This window comes from Lepidochelys olivacea, assembly GCF_965140295.1.
Source record: "Lepidochelys olivacea isolate rLepOli2 genome assembly, chromosome: 1".
NCBI lineage: Eukaryota > Metazoa > Chordata > Testudines > Cheloniidae > Lepidochelys > Lepidochelys olivacea.
Genome location: NC_140411.1, coordinates 243,546,784 through 243,573,951, shown reverse-complemented (window position 1 = coordinate 243,573,951; position 27,168 = coordinate 243,546,784). Strand labels below are relative to the sequence as shown.

The 27,168-nt window shown below is 40.7% G+C and overlaps 1 protein-coding gene across 6 annotated transcripts in view; it reads left to right on the top strand.

Annotated features, from left to right (window-relative positions):
- The window catches only part of ERC1 (ELKS/RAB6-interacting/CAST family member 1), a 546,576-nt gene that overhangs the window by 166,016 nt on the left and 353,392 nt on the right, over positions 1 to 27,168 (top strand). For all 6 annotated transcript variants that reach the window (XM_084634612.1, XM_084634613.1, XM_084634610.1 and 3 more), the window contains one exon: positions 6,481 to 6,648. In XM_084634612.1, coding sequence (XP_084490738.1) covers positions 6,481 to 6,648 — 168 coding nt within the window. The remainder of the gene's footprint in view (positions 1 to 6,480; positions 6,649 to 27,168) is intronic.

Below are 27,168 nucleotides of genomic sequence, written 5' to 3'. Positions count from 1 at the left end.
TTTATATTCTTTCCCAGCAGAAGACACCGTATGCACAGGCGTACAAGCATTGGTGGAGTTATGGGTATTCTAGTTCCAGCTTCTTCTACAAGAAATTTCAGAATCAGAGTTCGTTCTTGTTTTGTCTATGACTATCCATACTAGGTAGTGAGATATACAACACTGCATCCTGCCACTGTATAAAATTTCCCCAAAACACAGGTGTTTGTATTGAACAAACAAACTTATAACAAGATAGGCATGAATCTTCAACAGACTAATTGTGTGTGTGCAAATGTCTGGGAAAAGTTGGTGATACCCTGTTGAAGAGAGGATTTTGGAGTCTGTTGTATTGGCTATGCGCCTTTCTGGGAAAGAGACTATGTGAAGTTTGAAAGTGAATACTGGCAACTGACCTATCCGGGATACTCCTGTGCCCTTGGAAGCTAGATGATTAATGCAGAAAGGTTGGAAAGCACATAATTATATAAGAACCAGCAACCACCCTATTTCTCCATTAGTACTTTGCATGCCATACCATTAGTGCAACAGTCCCCAAACTTTTGAGGGTTGTGCCCCCACTTACCTCGTCTGCGCTGCCCCCCCCCCCCCCAAAAAAAAAAAAAAAGCTGGGGCCAGGAGTGGTACTGCAGCTCCGGAGGGGAGGGATGTGGACAGGAATAAGGGGGCTGAAGCTGGGGCTGAAGCTTGGGGTGGTTCTGTGGCCAGGAATGGTGCCGCAGCCAGGGGCCGAGGCTGGGGGCAGGAGCAGAGCTGTAGCTAGGCTGCAGTGGGGACTGGCAGCCAGGCCTGCGGCTAACTGTGGCTCTGCTCCCAGCCTTGCCCCCAGCCTTTTCTCCGGGCTGGGAATAGGGCCAGTGGTCGAGGCTGAGGGCTGATGTGGGGCTGGGAGCAGAGCCATGCTGAGGTTGGGGACTGGGCCAGGGATGTGGCTGAGGGTGGGACCAGAGTAGAACTGGGGGTAAGGAGGGTCTGGGTGGCCCTCCTTGCCCCAGTGGGGGTTGGCCTGTGCCCCTCTACACCCCTCTAGAGGGGTATGCCCCACACTTGGGGGACCTCTGCACTCGTATTTAATTAAAGACATGACTGTCTGTTAATATGCAAATAAACAGGTTAACCTTACGTTAAGGTAATACTGCATAAGGTGCAGAAATCAGGCTAGGGGTGGCAGAACCCAGGTGGTAGCTTTCACAGCCATTTCTGTGTGTGCAGAAGAAGCCTTGCACTGACTTTGTTGAAGTTGGCATCACCTGGCTGCCACAGACCTCAATTCTTGGCAGTCTGGGTGGATGCCATCCATAAACTGAGCTGATGTGAATAAACAAGTGGATCATTTTGCCAAGAACAGTGGTAGGGTGATGACTGTGTGTCCTGCGAGCCTTTGAGGATTTTTCCTGAAAGTGTTTTCTGTGGTTCTCTAAGCAGGGACCTCACACAAAATAAACCAAGGAGTTCAATTTACTCCAAACCATAAGCCAATATAGAGTTCAAAGGGGTCAATCAGTCAGAAGATGGAAGGTCTTCTGAGGCGGAACCTTCACTTATACAAATCCACTGAAGTGAAGTACTAAGTGGGGTGTCTCATTTGATATATACCAACCATTTGAGGGGGCATGTGGCATTGCTTGTGAATGAAGGCTGTTAACCTGAGGATTAGAAGATTCTGAAACACAACGTATTTGATCTGTTTATGCAGGCTGAACACTAGGAGCTAGTAAAAGTAGCAAAAACTGTGGCTTGTGAGATTCAGAAACAATCTTCAGCCACTTGGAAAAATAACTACTTTATAAAAAGAAAAGTAGTACTTGTGGCACCCTAGAGACTAACAAATTCATTTGAGCATAATCTTTTGTGAGCTACAGCTTACTGGGGTGGGTTGGGGGACTCGGTTTGTGGGGACCCTGGGACTTCCTGAGGGTTTGGGAGGGCTCACTGCTGTAGCTCACGAAAGCTTATGCTCAAATAAATTTGTTAGTCTCTCAGTTGCCACAAGTACTCTTTTTCTTTTTGCGGATACAGACTAACATGGCTGCTACTCTGAAACCTACTTTATCTATGGTATTTGTATGGTACGCATCACACTGGTATTCATTCACAATATATTTTGTGTCCCTAATAGTCTTACTTAATGGATAAGAAATTAGGAATGTGGTTTTAATGATGTGGAAGTGAGCAGGACGACTCAGGAAGTAGACAGCCAGGGCTGCAGTGCTGACTCAAAGACCTGGGTTGCTTTTTCCCAACAGGGGAGGGCTCACTGTTCCATATAGTAGAGATCAGACAAAACAGTGAAGGGTTTTCTTTGAGAGTTATACTATAGATGCTGTGGCTTTGACGAGTGTTTCCAGTTAGGAGAAAGAAATTAAGGAAATTGGACTGAGATACACAAAGCCTAAAGCATCTAACTTTCTGTTTATTTAATTTCTTTCCCCATTTGGAGTTTGTCCACGTTTTCTTTTTACTTCACATCTCTGTCAGCCTGAGCTGTGCAGAAGGGGCAAGGGATTCAATAAGCACCCTACTTACTCACCGTGACTGATGCCCTGTAATGGATTCAGCTAATGGGAACCAAATCTGATACTGTCAAATAGGATTAGCAGCCAAGCTGGCTGGTTTGAACTCTGCCTGAATGCCAAGCGGATAAGGGTCAGTGGGTTTCTTTTGGTATCTTGAGCAGCCTGTGTTGTCGGATTTCATATTCCACAATGGTCTTTGAGAGTGTTCTTTTGCTCTATGGTGGCCTTTTTCTACAGATTGAATTTATATTCAAAAGTCTAATTCCTTCTTCTGCCCCCCCCTTTTTTTGTTTGCCTTGTGTGCTCTGTCTAGTTTAATAGGTGGAGAAGAGAAATAGAGGAAAAAACAGAGTCTTGTCAGTTTACAGTTCTTTGTGGATGCCATGGAAGTTCCATAACTTATTTTCCTTTGGGTGACACCATGGGAGGTGAAAGTGTGCTTATATGGCCAAATGATGGCCCACAAAGTTCTGGAATGTGGTCCTTTTTCCCCTTCACCTTCAGCATAAAGATATGTCCTGCAGAAAGACCCTCTTGTATTAAGGTGCTACATGCTGCCCATCTTTGACACTTCAGCTGCTGTTTAAACCAGAAACACTTTTGGAAATCTTCAGATAACCATAAGATTGTTTCCCCTCTTTTCACATATTGACGTGCAGTAGTGAGAGATCCATGCTTATATTATCTCCAGGCTCAACTAATACAGTGTAGTGTAACTACAGATGATTGAACATGCAGCAGCCCATTTAGTACTGTTATTTACCATTTGTATCTCTGTATTTTGAGAATATTTCAAATGGGGGAAACTTTTCTTAAAATTGTGAGACCCTCCACTACCCAGAAGAAAACAACAATAATGGCATCTACACAGTACAACATTCTGAAATATTAATGTAAGATTATGATGTCAGATGAATGTCTGGTAAATGTAAAAGGGATATGTCTAAAAGATGTGGTAGAAGAGAAATGTATATATTACTTATTACACAATCAACCTGTGGATTTACTGAGGAGAGTCACGTACCGGAAATTGTGTCAAATCTCATATTTTAGGGCAGAATCATCCCCTTGTACAGTATTGCATTGCACAATGGTGTATCTCATTGGAGGCTTAAAATTGTTGCTGCTGTTCTGAAGTATTGGGTAATGGCCACCATCAGTGACCAGTGAAAAACAAATGTCCTGATCTACAATGGAAAATCCTGTCTTCTGCCGTTCATATTTTTTTTAAACTTTTTGGTTTTGTAAGAACTGGGTTTTTAAATTTATTTTTAGGCAAGCAGAAGATATTCTGGTATATTCAAATTTTCTAGAACTTCAAAAATTTTAATTTTCAGTCATTTATTTTTCCTTACCTTGAACAAAATATTGCTTAAGCTACGGTTTTATGACCTTCAGAGGTACAGATCAGGTATTTTCAGTGAATATTTCAGGATATACATATAAAAGCCAATAACCAATGCCATGTGGGGTTAAAATCTGTGGGTTATGTTTTGATGTTTAAATATTAAGGCTGTCGATTTAATCACATTTAACTCATGCGATTAACTCAAAAAAATTGATCGTGATTAATTTTTTTAATCGCGATTCATCACACTTTTTAACAATAGAATACCAATTGAAATTTATTAAATTTTTTTGATGTTTTTCTGCATTTTCAAGCCTACAAGCCTACTCAGTCCTACTTCTTGTTCAGCCAATCACTAAGACAAACAAGTTTGTTCACATTTATGGGAGATAATGCTGCCTTGCTTCTTATTTACAATATCACCTGAAAGTAAGAACAGGCATTTGCATGGCACTTTTTTAACTGGCGTTGCAAGGTATTTACATGCTAGATATGCTAAGCATTCATATGCCCCTTCATGCTTCTGCCACCGTTCCAGAGGACATGCTTCCGTGCTGATGATGCTCGTTAAAAAAATAATGCGTTAATTAAATTTGTGGCTGTTCTCCTTGGGGGAGAACTGTATGTCTCCTGTTCTGTTTTACCCGCATTCTGCCATATATTTCATGTTATAGCAGTCTCGGATGATGACCCAGCACATGTTCGTTTTAAGAACATTTTCACTGCAGATTTGACAAAACACAAAAGATACTAATGAGAGATTTCTAAAGATAGCTACAGCATTTGACCCAAGGTTTAAGAATCTGAAGTGCCATCCAAAATTTGAGAGGGATGAGGTGTGGAGCATGCTTTCAGAAGTCTTAAAAGAGCAACACCCTGATGCGGAAACTACAGAACCCGAACCACCAAAAAAAGAAAGTCAACTTTCTGCTGGTGGCATCTGACTCAGATGATCAAAATGAACCTGCATGGGTCCACTCTGTTTTGGATTGTTATCGAGCAGAACCCATCATCAGCATGGATGCACGTCCTCTGGAAGGGTGGTTGAAGCATGAAGGGACATATGAATCTTTAGTGCATCTGGGATGCAACTATCTTGCAATGCCATGCAAATGCCTGTTCTCACTTTCAGGTGACGCTGTAAACAAGAAGCAGGCAGCATTATCTCCTGCAAATTGTAATTGTCAGGGTTCCTTCCCCACTCTGAACCCGGGGGTACAGATGTGGGGACCTGCATGCAAGACCCCCTAAGCTTATTTTTACCAGCTTAGGTTAAAAACTTTCCCAAGGCACAAATTCTACCTTGTCCTTCAACAGTATGCTGTCACCACCAAGTGATTTAGACAAAGAATCAGGGAAAGGACCACTTGGAGTTCCTGTTCCTCCAAATTATCCCCCCAAGCTCTTACACCTCCTTTCCTGGGGAGGCTTGAGAATAATATCCTAACCAGTTGGTTACAAAGTGAACACAGACCCAAATCCCTGGATCTTTGGACACTGGGAAAAAAAATCATTCAGTTCTTAAAAGAAGAATTTTATTTTTAAAAAAAGAAAAGGTAAAAATCCCCTCTGTAAAATCAGGTTGGAAGATAACTTTACAGGGTAACAAAAGATGCACAAAACACAGAGGAACCTCCTCGAGCCTTAGTTTCAAAGTTACAACAAAACAGGGATAAACCTCCCTCTAACAAAGGGAAAATTCACAAGTTGAAAACAAAAGGTAATCTAACGCACCTTGCCTTATTTACTTACTCTTTTTGTAATATCAGAGACTTGTACAGGATGGTTTATAGGAGAAGACGTTTTTTCACCTGATGCGTCTCTGCTTTCCCCAGAGAACACACCAACAAAGCCCGCCCCCTCCCCTGCCCCACAAAAGATTTGAAAGTATCTTCTTTCCCCATTGGTCCTTTTGGTCAGGTGCCAACCAGGTTATTTGAGGTTCTTAACCCCTTACAGGTAAGGAGGAATTCTAGGCTACCCTTAGCTGTATGGTTATGACAGTAACCAAACTTGTTTGGCTGAAGTAGGACTGAGTGGACTTGTCGGCTCCAAAGTTTTACAATGTTTTATTTTTGAATGCAGTTATTTTTTGTACATAATTCTACATTTGTAAGTTCAACTTTCATGATAGAGATTGTACTACAGTACTTGTAATAGGTGAATTGAAAAATAATTTTTTACAGTGCAAATGTTTTTGTAATCGGAAATAAATATAAATTGAGCACTGTACACTTTGTATTCTATTGTAATTGAAATCAATATATTTGAAAATGTAGAAAACATCCAAAAATATTCAAGTAAATGGTATCCTATTATTGTTTAACAATGCAGTTAATTATGATTAATGGCCATTAATTTTTAATCGCTTGACGGCCCTATTAAATATTGATGTTTATGTAGGCATCAGGTCTCCAAGTATTCTTAGTTTGATAAATCGTTCTTGAATAGTAACCATCTTTGCTGAGGCTGTTGGATTTCACAGTCTTAATGAAGTTTCCAGAATCTGTCTGGGTTTGCCACCACTCATTTTATTGTGGAAGTTGTGTATTCCTTGTCTAATAACTCTTTTCTTTCCTATCTAACCCAGTCTTGCTTCTACATGTGTAAACTCAGGTGGATGCACTACGATTACGTCTGGAGGAAAAAGAGACAATGCTGAATAAGAAGACAAAGCAGATCCAGGAGATAGCAGAGGAGAAAGGGACTCAAGCAGGAGAGATACATGACCTCAAGGACATGCTGGATGTGAAAGAACGCAAGGTCAACGTTCTTCAGAAGAAGGTAAGTTTGCAGATGTACAAGGTTCTGTGTCCTCTGATATAGCCTCATTCCTGGTATAAAATATCCAAGGCTGCCAAAAGTCCCTTTGTTCCTTTATTTACGTTTTTGAGGTTAGTGGGTGAATTTGTTGATGTTATGGGAAGATTGTTCATGATAAACTTGTGAGCTTAGTCAAAGTTTTGAAGGGAAATTAAAAAACAGCCCAAAAGCAAAACAGAGCAAACACCAGTGTTAACCTTTCAGTGATCCTATATGTTGCTTGTGCTTCTACCTTACTGTTTGTAATGACTGAAGTATTTGTGTGGTGGACATGTCGTCCTGAAAACTCATCCTTCCCCACCCATTGCCTTAATTGGGGTGGTGGGGGGGAGACTTTAGTAGTTCAAGAAAATGATTATGTGCCAGCTCAGCCAGTTTCTCTCACCTGGCCAACAGATTTTTATTTGCTTAAGCTATGAACTTTGAGGGCTCAAGACAATATTGAGTTCAGTAAGAACTAACCTTGTACAAAAGGGGAAATTCATGTGGAGATTAAGCAATTTGACCAAGGTCACATACTAAATCAGTACTATTTATTAATAGAATCCAGGAATCCTAACTCCCAGTCCCCTGTTCTAACATTTAGGCCACATATCTTTTACTATGGACTTGGCTTTTTACTGAAAACTTATTACTTTTTGGGGATGTAAACAAGTCTGATTTCAGTGAAGTTATACCAGGAGTGGCTTTGAACCATGTGTTTAAATGAGCCGTAGTGCATCATACTCAATACTGGTTGAGCTCCCTGTCATACTTTTTGACCAAGAAGCTTGGATATATAATAATTATTTAAAATGTTGCTAGACCATATATAGAGGTTGTGATAAATGAAGGGGAGGGGGGACAGCTCCCTTTTATGGACAGCCAGCCAGCCAGTTAGCTATAAAATTCCTCTTAGTTGCTGTTCTCTACTTGCTTTACCTGTAAAGGGTTAAAAAGTCCACAGGTAAAAGGAAGAGATAAGCACCTGACCAAAAGAGCCAATGGGGGGGCTAGAACTTTTTAAAATTAGGAAAAAACTTGGCCTTTGTCTATCTGTCTGGTGTTCTCCAGGAGAACAGAGACAGGGCTGGAACTATGCTGTAAAAAGCTTTGGGCCAGGTATGAAAATCATCAGATCATACCTAGAAACTACTAATTTAAAAGCCCAGATATGTAAGTAGGTCATGAAATGTCTAGGAAGACGTGATTAGGTTTATCTCTTTTATTTCTTTATGGCTTGTGGACTCCACTGTGCTAACCCCAGGTGCTTTTGTTTTGCTTGTAACCTTTAAGCTGGACCTCAAGAAGCTATCATGATGCTTAATCCTTGTAATTGTTTTTTTAAAACCTAGGAAAAAGCCTAAGTTCCAGGGGTATTTTCTTTCTTTTTGTTTTTAAAAAAATTTACCTTTTTTAAGAACAGGGTTGGATTTTTGTGTCCCTAAGAGGTTTATGCATATGTTTAATTAGCTGGTGGCAACAGCTGATTTCCATTATTTTCTTTCTCAGCTCTTCCCCAGAGCGTGGGTGAAAGCTTGAGGGTATCCCACAGCATGGAATTCCCAAGTGCGCCTTCCTGGGTTTTCAAGGAGTTTTTGCACTTGGGTGGTGGCAGCATCTACCCATCCAAGCTGTAACCTTGGGAGTTTAAATCAAGCCTGAAGTGGCCAGTATTAATTTTTAAAATCCCTGCGGACCCCCACCTTCGGGACTCAAAGTGCCAGAGTGGGGAATCCGCCTTGACAGAGGTTTATGAGGATGGCTTCAATCTTTAAGCTAATGGACTTGGCCCTCTAACGTGAATATCTTTATTTCCTGTACTATTTATTACATGTAGCAGATTTTTTAGCATTTCTTCTGAAGTGAAATTCATTTTCTGTCTTCATTTATACAAGTCAGAATTCTGCTGTTCCCAAGGATTGTCTGTCATATCTTTTAATGAAAGTTTGAATTGTCAGTTACAGAAAATGTGTACAGACTTTAGTCTGTTTTGTTTCTATCTGCGGTCTATTCATTTTTCTTTGCTGGCTTGATCTAGCCCCGCTACCCCCACCCCCTCACTAGCATTTACGACTGGCAATCCTGACGGAGTAGGCTTTAATCTGTATCTTCTAGTTGGATACACTATGAATCAAAGGCCTTATGGCTCTACTCTAGTTTTAAACATCTCCTGATACAATGGCTGTTGCCAGTAAAACTGTTAATATTTCATGTTGTCTTGGCTGGTGTGATGCTGGAATCTTGTTTGAGATCTACCCATGTTATCTCGATATGGAACACAATAAGATCCTCTGAAAGGAAACTGGCAGAAGAACAAGTTTTCCCATTGTGCAGTGTTTCTAGATTTGCTTCTGTGGATATTAGGTGTGTCATCAGCAGCATCTGTCCGCTTCTGGTGGCAGTGAAGTGGAATTGGTGACATGTTGGATGAACTTGGTTGAACTAGGTGTTGTACAAGCATTTGTTTGTTCAACTTTTATTAAATGCTTCTCCCTCCCACCGGACATTTTCATTATAGAGAACTTCTTAGCTTGCACAGAAAAAATGATGACTAGGCAATATTTAAATTTGGAAATAATACCTGGAAACTAAGGGTCTTAAAGTTGAAAGAATCTGATTATTATTATAAGTAGTAGCAGTAGCAATACTGTAGCACAGAGGAAACCTGGTTATGGACCAGGATCCTATTGGGCTAGGCACTGTTTATCTAAATAATCCTTTAGGCAAAGTGATATGCTGTCTGTTAAAATTAAGAAATATCATCTCTAGCGGTAAAGTTGTCATAGCCAAGATGTTTTGGGGTAAATTATGCTGTTAGAGAATGATACTGTCAAGTATCTGTGGCCCAAAATTTGATCTGTTTTAAAACTGTTGGACAAAATCCTATGATTCTAAATAATTATTCTAGGTATTTGATCATCTGTTCAGATAACTAAAGAAATAGTTTTTTGGGGGATTCACAAAAATCTTTACTATGCTCTACCTACTCTCTTTGCAACAAAAGCTATCTAAAGCACTCCTTCTGAAGTTGTTGGATTCCTGCCTGGACTGGTTGGCATAGATAAATGTGTAGTGCATTTTGTGCACTGCTAAGATCACTGCTGAGGCTGGTATATAAAAGAGGTAAACAAGGAACTATGCCTTCCAGTCATTCAAAAGATGGAAGAAAGAGGGATAGTGATGTTTACTAGCTGGCTAATGATAAAATCAAAAAGAGAAGATTAATTTTAATTCACCACTTTTAAGAGGGCTATTAATAATGCAGAATTTAAATAAGTATGAAAGTCCATTGGCATCACCACTTAAGTTGATATGCAACAAAACGTAATGTCTTGAATCTTTTTAGGCAAATCTCGTCTAGCTCACATTTCAGGTACTAGAATCACTCCACTTTGGAGTTCTTACAATTACAATGTTTTTGAGACAGCACCTTTATTTAATGCAATGTAAGGAGATATTATAAAATGTACTGAATATGGAGCCTGGAAAAGTGATGCACAGCTCTCTCTCCCTCTGTTTCACTGGCAGAAAATTAGTTTAACAGAACAGTCAATACCTTCGGAGGAGCCTTGTGTTTTCTTTTTCAATGAAAATAAATCTAGCAGAAAAGCTTATGCATTATGTTGGTTAGGGTCCACAGAAGGAGAGAATGATGTGGAGAGGACGAGCTGAGTATCACTAGCATTCACTCATTATCATCCTCCTTGCTACTTCAGTCTTGGAAGGTAGATAGGATCAGGAAGGAACAGAAAATTTTCAATACCAATAATTGAAGCAGTTTGAAAGAACCACCTCTGAGGCTACAGACACATGGCTATTACTGTGAGACTGTAAAGTATAATAACATGACAAACCTGTGCTTTTGTACATGTATCATTGAGCTGGTGACATTTCTAGTCAACATCATTATCTTGTTCATTATTATGATCTCTGAGAGTGCATAGATGGCATAGATGCCAGATGGCAGCAGGAGAGTGTTAGAAGGGAGCCTTATTCCCTGTAGAGGGAAGAAAGTTTGCTATAAATTAATTAAAGCACCTGAAGCCAATTAAAGCACCTGAAGCCAGTCACATGATAAACCGACCCCCCCCCCGCTTCAATCAGACAAGAGGAGGAGTTGAAGCAGAGTGGATTGGTGTTGGAGCAGAGAGCAGTTTGGAGGGAAGCAGAGGAGAGTTTAGAGAAGTGCTGCGGTGGGCTAAGAAGACCAAGACTCTAGGTAAAGGGACACCTGGTTTATGCAGAAGGAGGGCAGGAAGCCCCACAAGCTGAAGGGCAGGAGAGGGAAGTAGCCCAGGGGAAGGAACCGCTAGTTCTAGTGGTTTACCGCTATCCTAGGGGCCCTGAGCTGGGACACACATCTGTAGGGCCACGACATGGTCATCTATCATACGTTCATGTCCCACTGTGTCTGAGGCAATGCTAGTTTTGGGGGGGCAGTGTTAGCTTATCCATGAACTTCGAGCACTCCTCCAAGGTACTGCTTGTGAGTCACTTAGCATAGATTCCAAATGACCAAGCATTCAAAGAAGAAAAAACGGTTACCTATCTCTCATAACTATTCTAGATGTGTTGCTCATGTCCAGTCCATGACCCATCCTCCTACTCTTCTGTTGGAGTTGATGGCAAGTAGGAACTGAGAGGGTGTGGGGCTGGCGATGCCCCTTATAAATGTGGGGCATCCAGGGGGTGCTAGGGCTGGTCCTACAGATACTGAACTTAAGGGGAAAAATCTCTGGCAACTGTGCACATGGGCACGCACACACCCTAGCATGGAATGGACACGAGCAACACATCTCACAGAACTACAGTTTTGAAAGGTAGGTAACCATTTTTTTTGCCTTCTTCATCAACGTCTCGTCCACCGCAAGCTGAGCCTCTGCCCGTACCAGAGGAGGAAGAAGAGCAGGAGACCATTCCACCGCCACTCCACTTTTACTCTTCCTTCCTGATGAGGCTATCATGCCTACATCTCGTACTGCAGCTGATGACTAAACACCTTCAGGAGTTATTTTGTAGGATTGCAGGCCCTTTTCAGGTCCCTTTAGAGGGGGTGAAGGACTAACAACGTAAGCAGCTCAACATCCTGCATACGTTGTCCTCTTCTAAAATAGCCCCCTCTATCAACAAGGCCCTACTTGATCCTGCAAAAATACTCTGGCAGACCCCCGTGTCCATTCCACCAACTTACAAGCAGGTGGAAAAAAATATTATGTTCCTGCAAAGGACTTGGAATTTCTTTTTACTCACCCTACCCCAAATTCCTTAGTTGTCAATGCTGTGCAGGAAAAAGGACATCAATATCAATCTCATCAATACCCACCATGATAGAGACTGGAAACAACTTGAGCTTTCAGATGCAAAGTTTATTAGTCCGCGACTCTTCAGTTCTGCATTTCCAACTACAGCTAATGGCTAAATATAATTGTCAGCTACTCAAAAATACAAAAACTCTGCCACGACCTACCTGACGAAAGCCTATACATCTCTGGAAGCCTTTTGGGACTTTGGACATGGCTGCTCGTTCCATCACAACTGCCGTTGTTATAAGGCGGGCTTCATGGCTCCACCTCTCGGGCCTTCCTAAAAAGGTACAAACTACAGTAGAGGATCTACCCTTGGAAGGTCCCAAATTTTTCGCGGAGCACACGGATAACTCCCTAGCTACTCTATGCTCTCTTGGCATTTACACACCAGTGTCGAAAAGACGACCAGGAAGTATCTTCCCCTGCGATCCCAACCACTGCAGTACACCCCACAGTGGCCCTATGATACTGAGAGCTGATGACAAAAGCCGCCTGCCATATGCAGACAGTGCTCCTCAAGGGGCCTCCAGCCCCTTCAATGCACCTCAAGCCAAGCAACAATTTTGAAGGTGTGGTCGAGGCCTGGAGAAGCCTCCCCATGCTCCAGTCATACCAACCATCTTTGACATCCCACCAGTTTGGCAAACGTTTAGCCCCCTTCCTTCCGTCATGGAGGCTAATACCTGAGACAGGTGGGTCCTCAAGATCATCAGGGAAGGATACTCCATCCCTTTCCTGTCCATTCTACCCCACCACCCTCCCTTCCTGTCCCTCTTCAGGGACCCTTCTCACGAACCCATTCTGCAACTGTGAGCCACAGAACTGGTCCCTTCCCAACACAGAGGACAGGGTTTCTACTCCCTTTATTTTCTGATCCAGAAGAAATCAGGCAGGTGGTGGCTGATCCTGGACCTTTGAAACCTCAACAAGTTCATCAAACTGCAACCCTTCAAAATGGTTACCCTCTCCACCATTATCCCAGCACTGGAACAGGAGGATTGGTTCTCGGCCCTCAACCTCCAAGATGTTGATTTCCTTATTACTATACCCCCTGACCACAGATGTTTTCTCCGGTTCACCATGGGCACTGATCGCTATAGTACAACGCACTGCCTTTTGGACTGTCAGTGGCCCCTTGTGTGTTCTTGAAGGTCCTGTGGTAGTCGTTGCCTATCCCTGCAAACTTTTTCTACTTAGACAACTGTCTCCTCAAAGTCCTGTCTGAAACTGATGCTCTTCACACCTTCCAGGTGACAATGAACCTCTTCATGGAGCTAGGCCTTTGTGTGAACTTGGAGAAATCTACTTTAACGCCAGTGCAACACCAGGAGTTCATCAGGGCACAGTTAGATGCCATATAAGCCAAAGCCTTCCTTCTATCACAGATTTTGGGCTATTGTTGACCTTGTATCCAAGGTACAAGCCTGCCCCCAGATCTCCATCAGAACATATCTCCCAGCTACTCAGCCACATGGCAGCAGCCACGTTCATGGTAAAGCACACGACTACACATACGATGCCTTCAAGTGTAGCAGCATACAGTATACGTCCCTCGCAGGCATAGCCTGCACAAATGCATATCCAAGCCAATGAGAGTAAAAGACTCAATACTCTGATTGAGACAGCCCAACATCATCTGTATCGGCATTCCTTTCCTGAAACTGTCACCTACCATGATTCTAACCACCGATGCCCGCTTCATCAGTTGTGGAGCGCACCTTCACACTCAAATGGTGCAAGGAAGATGGTCCTTAACTGAATCTACCTTACATATCAACCTTCTAGAGCTATGCGTGGTCTGCAGTGCCTGCCGACACTTTTCTCCCACTGATCGCACACTGATCGCATCAGGGTCATGACGGCCAATGTGACCTGCATGTTTTGCACAAACAGGCAAGGTGGAGTGAGGTCCCACTTGTTATGCTCGGAGACACTGAAATTATGGAACTGTACAAATACAACACTTATATCCTGTTTGTTATCATGGGGAGGGACTGTCATTTAGTAATTATCAGAGTGTCTGTGACTTGGATCTGAGTTCTGCTCTCACTCAGCTTTGCCACTACTCCTTATGTTAACTTGAAAAAGTTACTCTAACAACCTGTAATACACATTTAGTGTACTTACCTATCTCCCAGGATGTGTTGAGGCCTAAAGTTGGAAAAGTGCCTTGCGGTTCTCATGTGAAAAGTGCTACAGAAGTAATAAGTTGTATATATTCACATATTTTTGTTCTGTAGGGGAAACGACGATTTATGGCTGTTTTAGTAGTAGTAGTGCGAGGAACACCAGGAGATGGGAGTCCTGGTGCCACAGGTGAAGAACATGGAGCGCACCATCATCACTCAGAGAGCCAGAACCAAGCTGGAGAGGACCCTGAAGATGCCATCTGCTGCCAATTCGTGGAAAACCTGAAACAGAAGTCAGACCAGGGCAAGGCCTTTGAGGTAACATGCAAGTGGGCCACCAACAACCACTTCCTCCTTGGGGGCAGTTTCACCTGATTTGCCGGCTGGAGGTTCATGCACTGGGCCCGGCTCAACTGCTTCCCACTGAACAGAGCCGTCCACCATGGGAATCGGGACAAGCGATGCAGGAAGTGTGGCTATGTCAACTAGACACTACCCCACATCTTGTGTAGCTGCAACCCCCATTCCAGAGCCTGGCAGCTGTGGCACAATGCCATCCAAGATTGACTGACTGGTCAGAGCCATCCCACCACCTGTGGGGAAGATAGCCGTGAACGCTGCCATCTCTGGAACCAGCAGCCAACTGCGACCAGACGTTGTCATCACCAACGAGGACCAGAAGATGATCATCATGGTGAACATCACTGTGCCCTTCGAAAACAGGACCCCCGCTTTCCACGATGCCTGATCTTGAAAGCTGGTGAAATACACCCCTCTGGCCGATATCCTGAGGGCTAGGGGCTACAAGGTCCAAACTCACACTGATAGTCGGAGCCCTGGGCGCATGGGACCCCGGTAATGAGCGAGTGCTGAAAGAACGTGAAGTCGGTCAACGCTACACTCAGCTGATGTGGCAACTCATGGTGTCGGATGCCATCAGGTGATCGAGGGACATCTACATAGAACACGTCACCGGACATCAGCAATATCAGGAGGAATGAGCTGGAGTACCGATGAGAAGCGCGGTCAGGAAAGTAGCTCAGATACTTTCCTGATGGATTGTTTTTTTTCTCTAAATGGACAACCTATCCTAAATTCTCAATTATTGAGGGACAGTCTTCACTCATTGATATTTTGCTTTTCGCCACCAACTCTCTATAACTTTTTTCATGAGTAATGTAATCCGAATGCATGGATGCTAAATATCTAATCTGTATTCTTAAATTCGTTCACCTACGTTTGTGTTGTTGCTGATTATGCTCTGTGTATTTTATTACTTTAAAAACAAACTTTGTAATTGTGGATAATCTAAGCACTGTACCTAGATGGACAGACATTCATTTCTCAACCTATGTATTATATAATTCTTTTAACATTAGCTTTGGAAAAAAATTATTTTCCCCTCTTATTTTCTAGGTACTCAGTTTCTAACTATTTACTTTGCAACTAATTTTCAGTAGACACTGCAGTGATGATTTGGGTGCTACAGTGCTTAGTGTAAAATGGAAAATAAATTTCTCAAACTACAGAAATAATGTAACGTATATATGTTCCCAAATTCGTTCCAAGCAGAGGCTACTAGTGAAGTTGGTTGTAGAGTTTTCTTTCCGTTTCCTGACACTGTGCTCTGAAGTGACCCCACAGTTTTAGTGATAGCTGATAGTTAACATAGAATGTGTATTCTAGAGTTCAGTATTTACAGTGTACCTATCTGTGTATCTCCTCCCTTCCCCCTTGTATTTTTTTATGTCTAGCGCATGAAACAGGACAATAGCAGCTGGCTGTGTATGCCTTACAATGGGATTAGTAAAGTTCCCCTCCTCCCTCAGGCTCTCCCCTGTGGTTTAATACAGTTTTATGTTGCAGTACTTTTCTTATCTTTGTAATAAATCATTGACTTAGAAAATGTAATTGAGTGTTTGAATCTGAGCCTCATTTAGAATCTATGTTAAAATTGTACTGGTTCCTGCTTGACTGATTCTAAATGAAAATGTAGATGAAAGTTTAATTTGTTATTAGCGTTCCCTTTGTATTCAGGCCCAAATCCTCTGTGCTTTCATTCTCTGCCTTCTTGATATCCTTCATCTATCCCGTACCTGGGCTCTTTTTTTTGCTTGCCTAACTCCTCTTTTATCTTTAGTACTCCTTTGGTGAGCTAAAACTTTCCTGCCCTTGGCCTCTTCTTAGCGCTGTCTGTGCCATAATGAGTTTGTATTGGAAAACTCGGGTGGTGGGGTGAAGTGCCATGCTCTGTGCATATCTGAGTTGAATTATTTTAGCATTTACTTATTTGTAGGGCAGTATTCATCCTCTGAATGGTGAGTGACATTAAAGGCAATGTAGGAAAAGAGCACTGCCATTCCTGTGTACACAGGACCAAAGTTGATGTGGAATCTAGGATATTTCCCTGGCAATAACAAACATTGGAACTCTATTCTTTGTTTCAGAGTAGCAGCCGTGTTAGTCTGTATTCGCAAAAAGAAAAGGAGTACTTGTGGCACCTTAGAGACTAACCAATTTATTTGAGCAAAAGCTTTCTCTTATGAAAGTGATGAAGTGAGCTGTAGCTCACAAAAGCTTATACTCAAATTTGTTAGTCTCTAAGGTGCCACAAGTACTCATTTTCTATTCTTTGCGTTTCTCCAAGTGAACAAGCTCAATTCACAGGTTAGTGTTTCTTTTCACTTCACACTTTTAAAAATGAAATAGCATAAATTTTATAATGCTCGTCCTTGATCATCATCTGAGCACCCTAGTCTCACCTGCTTCATGCAGAATGATGAACAAAAGGGCTGAGCTTCCTTTTCCAGTTCCAGAGTTCACTCTTCCCTGTTAATATGGCTTCCACAAAATAGGGGTAATATCCACTATGTGGTGATTCTGACTTTACCTAGCTTCTCAAACTGGGAAAGGCCAAGAAAAAGACAAATAATATGTCAAAGACAAATAATAATGTGGCAAAGCTCTGCATCCTGGGATTTCTGTGTTTCTTTGCATCACACATGAAGCCTCCTCACCAGTATAGTGTTTGCAGAGGCACTAGTGAGGTACAGTCATACATTTATCAAGGACCTGAGGGTCAGATAGACTGAGCTAATGTGAAATCAGATTGTCTTAAGGAATTTTATCCATTCTGTCTCCTATACGTGTCATATTTGCAAATGCCCCTATCCCATCCAGATTTAAAATAAAAACACAGAGGAAAAAATAGCCTCATTACTACATTGTACAAATTGAAAATCTGCTAGACACTTTACACAGGTACTGACTGAGCAGGAAAGGAGTGTCTCCTGTGTTGTTGATTCTCTAAAATAACATTTAACTAACACCAAACTCTCATGAAATGGCAGTGCACGTGCATTTTTAACAGTACACACGCTTGTTTATTCACCAGATCACCTCCTTTCAGGATATATTGATCTTGGTAGAAATATTGTTCCTCGTTATTTTGTGGTGCGTAGTGGTGGAATGTGGTTTTTCTACATTAAGCTAAGACAAAACAAGTCCATACACACACATTAGGATTCCAGAGTTTGACTCAGATATGGGTGCATGTCCCAAGTGAAACTACTTTCTAGCTCCATCATGCCATTTCCTACTGGCTTTAATGGGTGCCAGGAACATAACATTCAAAGACACAGTCACAATTAGCACTCACTAGCATCAGTGGGCAGCACTAATGGAGAACTAATCTAGTGCTGTTCAGTGTGACTAGATTTGGATTTCAAGCCAAATGGATATTAATGAAAATTATAATTTTAAGTATTATAATTTGTACTAGCATATAAAATAAATTATTGCAATGGTCTCAATGCTGATTCTCAGTATCTGGCAATTTAATTTCTACAAAGTAGGACAAACCTGAACTTATAAGTAGCGTTGTTGATTAATCACAGTTAACTCACACGATTAACTTAAAAAAAATTAATCACGATTTATCACACTGATAAACAGTAGAATGAATACCAATTGAAATTTATTAAATATTTTGGATGTTTTTCTACATTTTCAAATATTAGAATACAAAGTGCACACTGCTCACTTTATATTATGATTTTTATTAAAATATTTGCTCTGTAAAATGATAAAGCGTTTTTCAATTCACTTCATGCAAGTATTATAATGCAATATCTTTATCATGAAAGTGCAATATACAAATGTAGATTTTTTTGTTATATAATTGCACTCAAAAAAGCAAAACAATGTAAAACTTTAGAGCCTACAAGCCCACTCAGTCCTCCTTCTTGTTCAGCCAATCGCTAAGACAAACAAGTTTGTTTACATTTACAGGACATAATGCTGCCTGCTTCTTATTTACGTCACCTGAAAGGGAGAACAGACATCTACATGGCACTTTTGTAGCTGTCATTGCAAGGAATTTACGTGCCAGTTGTGCTAAACATTCGTATGACCCTTCATGCTTCATCCACCATTCCAGAGGACATGCTTCCATGCCTATGATGCTTGTTTAAAAAAATGCGTTAATTACATTTGTGATGGCACTCCTTGGGGGAGAATTGTATGTCTCCTACTCTGTTTTACCCATATTCTCCCATACAGTTCATGTTATAGCAGTCTCGGATGATGACCCAGCACATGTTGTTTGTTTTAAGAACAGTTTCACTTCAGATTTAAGAAAAGGCAAAGAACGTACCAGTGTGAGATTTCTCAAGATAGCTTTAGCACTCGATCCAAGATTTAAGCATCTGAACTGCCTTCCAAAATCTGAGAGGGACGAGGTGTGGAGCATGCTTTCAAAAGTCTTAAAAGAGGAACACTCGGATGTGGAAACTACAGAACCCAAACCACCAAAAAAGAAAATCAACCTTCTGCTGGTGGCATCTGACTTAGATGATGAAAATGAATATGCGTCACTCCACACTGCTTTTGATCGTCATCGGCATGGACGCATGTCCTCTGGAATGGTGGATGAAGCACGAAGGGTCATACGAATGTTTAGCACAACTGGCACATAAATTCCTTGCAATGACAGCTACAAAAGTTCCATGTAGATTCCTGTTCTCCCTTTCAGGTGACGTAAATAAGAAGCAGGCAGCATTATGTCCTGTAAATGTAAACAAACTTGTTTGTCTTAGCGATTGGCTGAACAAGAAGTAGGACTGAGTGGACATGCAGGCTGTAAAATTTTACATTGTTTTATTTTTGAGTGCAGTTATTTTTTGTACATAATTCTACATTTGTAAGTTCAACTTCCATGATAAAGAGATTGCACTGCATTATTTGTATTAGGTGAATTGAAAAATACTGTTTGTTTTTTAGTGTGCAAATATTTGTAATAAAAATAATAATATAAACTGAGCGCTGTACATTTTGTATTCTGTGTGGTAATTGAAATCAGTATATTTGAAAATGTAGGAAATATCCAAAAATATTTAAATAAATGGTATTCTATTATTCCTTAACAGTGCGATTAATCACAGTTAATTTTTTTAATCGCTTGACAGCCCTACTGATAAGGTTAGTAATATACTAAAAACAAGAAAACAAAAAGGAGAAATCTGGGTACAATTTTCCAGTCAAGAAGAATGCAGAGAGATGAGTTTAGATATTTAAAGCTGCAACATATTATTTTAATTTATTTGAGAGAATAGCCTTAGCTCAGAAATTTGGGACAACTATATTTTCTTGTCAGACAACGAATTTGAAGTCTTAGCTGCCTCTGGACAAATTAGAAAAACACCCTCCCCGCCCTCCAGCCCCCAGTCTAGTAAATGTTCTCATGGTACAAAAAAAAGAAGTTTAAAGATTAAAAAATCTGAAACAGAGAATATTTTTGTTCACGCATTGCACAATCAACCTGAGAAGTTTACTGCCAAAAATTATTGGTGAGGCAGAGAACTTAGTGAGATTCAGCATTCGATACCATAGTTTAAACATTCAAATTCAAATCATCATGTTTCAGGACATAAGCCATCCATTAACTTCCTGTGGTTTGAAAGAAGCACCCCACCTCTTCCCCTCATGTTTTACCTTCCTCTAAAGCTTCTGGTGTGCTTCTGGAAGCTTCTTGACCACTGTCAGAGATGGACACTGCACTAGATTTAGATAGATCATTGATCTGACCTGGTATGGCAGTTCTCAAGTCTTATGATTGAACCTTGTCTGACTATTTTTTTTTAATCTAATTTCTTTCTTTCTAGGTATTTAACTCATTCCCAGTTTGCATGTATTTTAAGCAAATGCTATGAAAGTCACTGATGAAGTACTGTGGCAATACTCAAGGACATCTAGATTGGTGCCCCCCAAAATCCTGAACTTGTCAGATCAGAATGCAATTCCCAGTTTTGAAATCTCACTTCTTTTGTTAGTGGTGGTTTGGAGTACTCAAAAGGCTATTTAGATCCTTCTGAGGAAGAAATGATTCTCAGTATCCCAAAACTGACGGCTCTGACTGATGGGACCTTGAAGAAGACACTAGTCATTTCTTTTGGTGGGATAGAAGGATTGTGGCTGTGCTGATAAAACACTGAGAATTTGGTTTTAAAATCCAAGAATGAGATCCTCTTGGGACAGAAATGCAGTGCTTTAAATTCTAATTTCACTTTGAAGTGGGAGATACCATAATTGCAATCCAGTTGTTTCAGTGCTTGTGTTGGGTCTTAGTGGGTCTGTTTGACTCCTCATTACACATTTATTAGAAGTGATAAGTATGCAGAGGAAAGTAGGGTATGAAGTAAACAAAGAGGAAAAAAAGTTCTTTAAAGAGGGATTTGTAAACTTAAATGAACTGTTCTTAAATTTGACATGAATTCGCTTGAAAAGTATCCTAACCTGTGAAAAGATGTAGAGTGGAGAATGACTTTTTGGATCCATGCCAGCTGTCTGTTAGCTGCAGCACCAAAGGCACGAAGTAATTAACCATCTGAAGAGGTCATTAAATCAAGCTTTGATGTAGCAGCTTCTCTTCTTTCTCCTTCTTTCTCTCTTCTCAAGTTGTGAGGGTCAGTCTTATAGAACAGATACCAAGGTGAGGTTAGCTTCAAGAACCAGACATGTATTGTATACTTACCTATATCATCTGCCAGTAATTGCTAGCCTTCTTGTTTATGCTCCTTTTCTTTGTTCTGTGAACTTTTTTAATACAATAACAGCTACATGCATGTCTGAGTATAGGCTTTTCTGTAGAGAGTTCAGTCAGAAATTCTTGGCCAGTGAATGACCTGTAAGCTGTGTAGCTAAAATGCCTTACTTGTAAACTGAAATATTTTAGAACTTCATGCTAGTTTCATGGCAGTTTCTGTATATGTGGGATCGTAAGAGTGAAAAGGACACATTCATACCCCTGAAAATGCAAGAACAGATCCTCTTTCTGGTGCTATCAATATTCTTTGGAAACTAATTTTGATCTTAGAACAAAGGGCCAAGCAGCAGCAGCTGGGTATGTGGTGTATTGTTGCATTGTGAAGCTTCCCCATATCAAACCCCTTTCCCCCTCTAACATCACCCTGGACCTTTTCTGTTTTCAAAAAGAAGTATATGCCAAACTTGTTAGAAGCATTACTAGCATCCTGCTATGTTGGGTTTGTCAATGTCAAGGTAGTTCCAAAGTGCTCTGGAGATATCCAGTATTCCCTACGTAATACCTCAAAGGTGGTGGAATTTCAGGATGTTAGCAATGTCTTGAGAGACAGTGTTCTCTTCTAACCTGGAGAGGCAGTCTTGAGTAATGATTTTAATAAGACGCAGGTGCTTACTAGAATAGTAGTCAATTGTTTTTAAATATAGTACTTTGGCTGTCTTAAGTGCCTTTATATGATGCTCCTCTGGTTGGGGTTTTCTTGTAGGTTTATTTACTTTCTTTTGGACTTTCTGTTTTAAAACAAAATTCAAACGCATCTTTGGTAATGAACACCTTTAAAAATAAAGTGGGTGTGGTGGTAGAAGGAGAAGAGCTTGCTTCCGAGGGGAAAAAATAGGCAAAATTAAAATACAGTATCCCTGCCCAAATAGAATAAATGAGATGAATTGAACAAGTTTATCATTTTGTTTGTGACCTACACTGAAGAATTGACCACTGCTATCTAGAGCGGATGACCCGGCCTGAGGGATTTGGAATGAGGGAAAGGAAAGATCAGGTATCTTCCATTCTAGTGCCTCAAATCCCAGATTGCTTTGCAAATTTAACTGGTGTATACAGGGATTATTTTTGTCTATCATGGAAGTGCAGTTATCCCTATGGTATAATTTGGCAGCTCTTTAATGGCACTCAGCACCAGCAGTTGGTATACAAAGTAAAGAAGCTTATTGAGCTTATTAAATCCAACTGAATCTTGCTATATAATCTAAACACTGTTTACCAAATTGGGGGTGGGGGAGGGGAAATTGCATAAGACCACCCAAATTTGAAAAAGTATTAAAAATCATGCTGCTTCAACAAGAGGATGTAAATTCCAGGGCCCGACAGTATGTGTTTTTCTCCTTATGGAAGGTACTTATACCACTTTCTCTCTATGAAGTTACTTATACCACTGTAATCCTCCTGTACTCTGAGATGCATAGGGTGTCCTCCATTTCTGCCATTTATTTTGGTCTTGTGCTGGTTTGTTCAGGCATCAGATTGTCATGTTGATGGATCTGGTTTCTTTCTTTTTTGTTCTACATAATATTTCTCTACCTTGCCCCTCTTTTCAGGTGGTATTCATATTATCACTTGCTGTGGAAGTCATGATGGTGGCCTCTTTAAAGCATGTTGTAAATAGGTCCGTTGTTGTCTCCTTACCATATTTGATGCTTTAAATTGGTTTGTTCTACTTATAATTTCTGATGTTGCAAGAAATTCTTTCCAGTGGATTCTGGATATCTTCCACAGATGTTTACTTTGGAATGAGTTGATCTTCTTAGCAATTTCTGTTGTAGATTTCCATGACTCTGCTCCATAAAGGAGGACAGATATGATTCTGGTGTTTGGCTCTGACACAAAAATATGAATTTTTAATCATGCTTCTTTTCCAAATCCTTTCAAGTTTATGGATATTGCTGCTTTTGATATCTGTTGCCTGATGTCTAGCATGGTGGCACCATCATTGCACATCTCACTCCCTAGATAGGTAAAAATGACATAACGCTCAAAGGTTACCTTGGGGCAGAGTTAGCCATATATTTTGTCTTCCCCTTGTTGATGAACAAACCAACTTGTTTTCCTCTTCTGCAAAAAAAAAAAACGGAGTTTTTCTTCCATTAAGGGATGTGTTGAACTAAGGACAAACATTGTCAGCAAAAGGAAGGTCATCCAATTGTGCTTTATCATTTGTCCTTAAAATTCCTCAGTGCAATGTACAGAGATAAAATCAGCTCCCTTCTCATACTTACTTTACTCACCCTGTTTATACACCCAAGGATCTCATTAGCCCTTTTTGCTTCAGCATCCCACTGAGAGCGCTTGTTGAGTTTCCTGTCCATTATGACCTCTAAATCCTTTTCATAGTCACTGTTCTCCAGTATACAGTCCTCTATTCTGTAGATATAACTTCCATTCCTTGCTCCAAGATGCATAACTTTGCATTTGGCTGTATTAAAATGCATCTTGTTTGAATGGGCCCAGGTTTCCATGTGCTCCAAGTCGCTCTGTATGATTGACTGCCACTTTCCTCATCATTATTTTCCACTCCACCAATATGTATAATCTATAAATTTTATCACCAGTGATTTTATATTTATTTCCAGATCATGGATGAAAATATTGAATAGCATCAGGCCTAAAAGCAATCCCTATGGAACCTTGCTAGAAACACCCCCATTGACAGCTACTTCTTGAGATCTGCCCGCTACGTTATTAATACACTTCTTGTGTGCTTTATTGATATTTTATAGTGCTGATTTTTAAATCAGAAAGTCATGTGGTATTAAGTCAAACATCATACCAAAGTCTAAATATATTACATCTACGCAGATATCTTTATCAACCAAACTTGTGATCTCGTTTTTTTTTAAAATTAAATCTGGTTTCTTTTAACAAGACTGATTTTCCATAAAACCATGTTGACTGTCATAAATTATATTTATATCCTTCAATTCTTTGATTGAATCCCTTATTACCTTTTCCGTTTTTATGCCTGTACTTGATGTCAGTTAGCCAGATGATCCCACTTGTCCTTTTTGAATACTGGCACTTTAGCACTCCTCCAGTCTTCTTGAATGTCCTGGGTATTCCATGATTTATTAAAAATTAACATCAGTGAGCCAGCGATTCCTCAACCAACTCTTTTAGGACTCTTGGGTGCAAGTTGTCCAGGCCTGCTGATTCAAAAATGTTTAGCCCTAGTAGATGATGATGATTAATATCCTGCTGAGTAATTAATGGATTGTGAAGTAGTTCTTCATCCTCATGTTTCAGTGCAGTGTTTCAGCAACTGTTCTTCTACATGAGAGTCTTGGAAGTAGCTTCTGTTTTGATCTTAATATTCATAAAGCAGTCAGAGTGATAGCTACGAAGTGACATAAGATACTCTCTGCCCACTTTACCTTCATACATTTAACATATTGTTTCTCCATTGCACTAGCCTCTGCCAGCCTAGGAGAGAAGGAATGAGTTAATCTTAAGTATTTGTTTTCAACTAAAAGATGCAATCTGTCAGTGAAACCCTAATTCTTTTTAATTATGGAGTGGCGATAGGTATTCCAGACCATAAATAAGACAGACCTTTTGTTGTTGTTGTTGTTACATGCCCACCGCTTTCGGTATAAAAGCCCCAATAAAAATTAGTGCAGCTTCAAATATGACACGTGTGGCCTGTGGGCAGTATACTATTTTTTTTATCACCGTATACTATTTTTTGTGGTCACTGGAACAAACAGTTTTCAAGATAGTGGCCATAGAAGACTGTTCAAACTGTGATTAAAACCTTTTTCAACACTTTTCTGCCATGTTTTAGCGACCAAACAGTCTGTCCAAAAGACTTCAGATGAGGTTGTGTAGGAAGACTTTGAAGTCTAGTGCACAAAACTATATATGAGAAGCTGGAAGCTACCAAAGTACTCTGTCTTTAATAATATCTAACTCTTACACAGTAGTTTTCAAAACTGTAGATCCCAAAGTACTTTTCAAAGGAAGTAAATGCCATTATCCCCATTTTACAGATGATGACACTGAGGCACAGAGAGGTGATGTTACTTAAGCTCTGGACCAGCATTTAAGGATCTAGGGGACTTGTAAAACTTGGTAGCATTTCTAGTTTTCTTTTGGAATTTTGCTGGGGTGTTGTCAAAGTTTTTACAAAGTTTTCCAGGCAGCTGTAAAGTCTCAGTGTACTCACAGATTACATTTCTGCATACAGTAAGGTCCAAAGGAGCAGGTTTCTTCTCCAAGAGACCTGAAGAGGTCTGTAGGAAGGGATCCTATGTTTGGTCAGAGGTCATGAGGGAAGGGAGCAGGAGACCTACAGTGGCTCTAGTGGCCAAAGATAGAGCAGAAACTGGGTGAGGTTTGCTGCAAGAGGCAGCATAAAGATTGTCACTTCCACTCACAATCAGAGCTTTCTGAATTCTGCAGGAAAGGTACCCTCCTCTGTGCAGATCTCTTAACCTTCTCAGGAGGCAAAAACAGTGAGGCCAAGTGAATATGTGGAGTTTAGGCAATCCACATGTGTTTGCATAATTTCCAGAAATATGTTTGCTCCCTTCCTATCCCCATTTTTCTTCTCCCACACCCCACAACGTGTCCTCTGCATCCTTTTCCTCCTCCATGACTCCAGTATCCATCTTAAGATTTTCCCCTTATCCTTGATAGGTTTCTGGAGGTTAGTAGGTGTAAACATAATTTTCCCTGGTCATATTGTTGGTTTCTGTGATTCCAAATCTTTGGGAGTCTGCCAAAGGATAGCACAGCCCCAGATTCTCATGTATGTATGTGTGTACCTTGAAGAAGAGGGCTTCTACCATTCTTTTCCTTTAAAAGCCAGCTGGGCTTCAGCCCTGCCTATTATAATCTGAAACGCAGGGAAATCTCCCCCGCAGTGGGAAAGATTTCCCTGTGCTGCCATGCAGCATAGTGAAAAGTTACACATTGTGGAGGGGCTTCATAGGGTTCTGCCTCTAAAAGTTGGGGTCTGCCAGTGAGCTCCACTTTCCTTCCACACTTCCCAGGAATAAGGGACTGGACTAGTAAACCCTTTCTATTGCCCCTTGCTGCTCCAAATCTCTTCTGAATCCCACCATCTCCCCTTCTCTTCCCTCCTCCCCCCCCACGCTTCCTTCAGAGCCTTGCTATAGTTAACCATAAGTCTGAATTTTCTGGCTTTCTAATGGTTTTTTAAAAAAAACATCTAGAACATTCTTGTAAATGATTTTTTTGGCTATAAGTTATGGATATATATCTTAACTCAAGCTTTAATTACATTTTTCCCTACCCTCTAGTAATAAAAAATAAATCAGTCTTCCCCCAAGACTCTGAATTAACCCTGTCTTGACTAAAATGAGCCTGATGGAGTATGACTACTACTTTTTATGGGATTGAATCTGGTGAGCTGGCAGTTTGCAGTAGGTGCATCCGTGCCAGGGTCTCCGGGGCAAACAGCCTAATTAATAGCATTCATAATGTACCAGATGTTCCTTTTCTGTCAGAATATACAACAAAAGGGACAATTAAAGCATCTTGCAAGCAAACCAAGGGCTTGAGCAACCACTCCACCTCCTTCTAATTTTATTCTTTCAAATGAGGTCTTATTGGCAGCTGGTAATATTATGTCCAGGTTGATCTCTAGCCAACCTGTAGTACTACAATGAACAATCTTTTGACCCTGCAGGTTTGGAGACTTCATAGATTCTGTGAATATTGACTCAGATGCTGCCTCCTTCTAATTCCTGGGGTGATATTTTCCTTAGGTGTTTGCAAGAAATGGTCTAGTCTCCTTGCCCTTGGAATGCCAGCAATTAGGACCTTAAAGGCAAAGAATCCGATCCCCCTGACTAGGAATAAATCCCCTAGGTTGAAACATAGTGCCCGGCGACTGGCAATGTTGATAAAAAGCCAAACGAAAGATTTCAATATGTCTTTACCAATGAGGGACTTGGTATGCAGGGCAGATAATTCCAGCATGTACCTTATC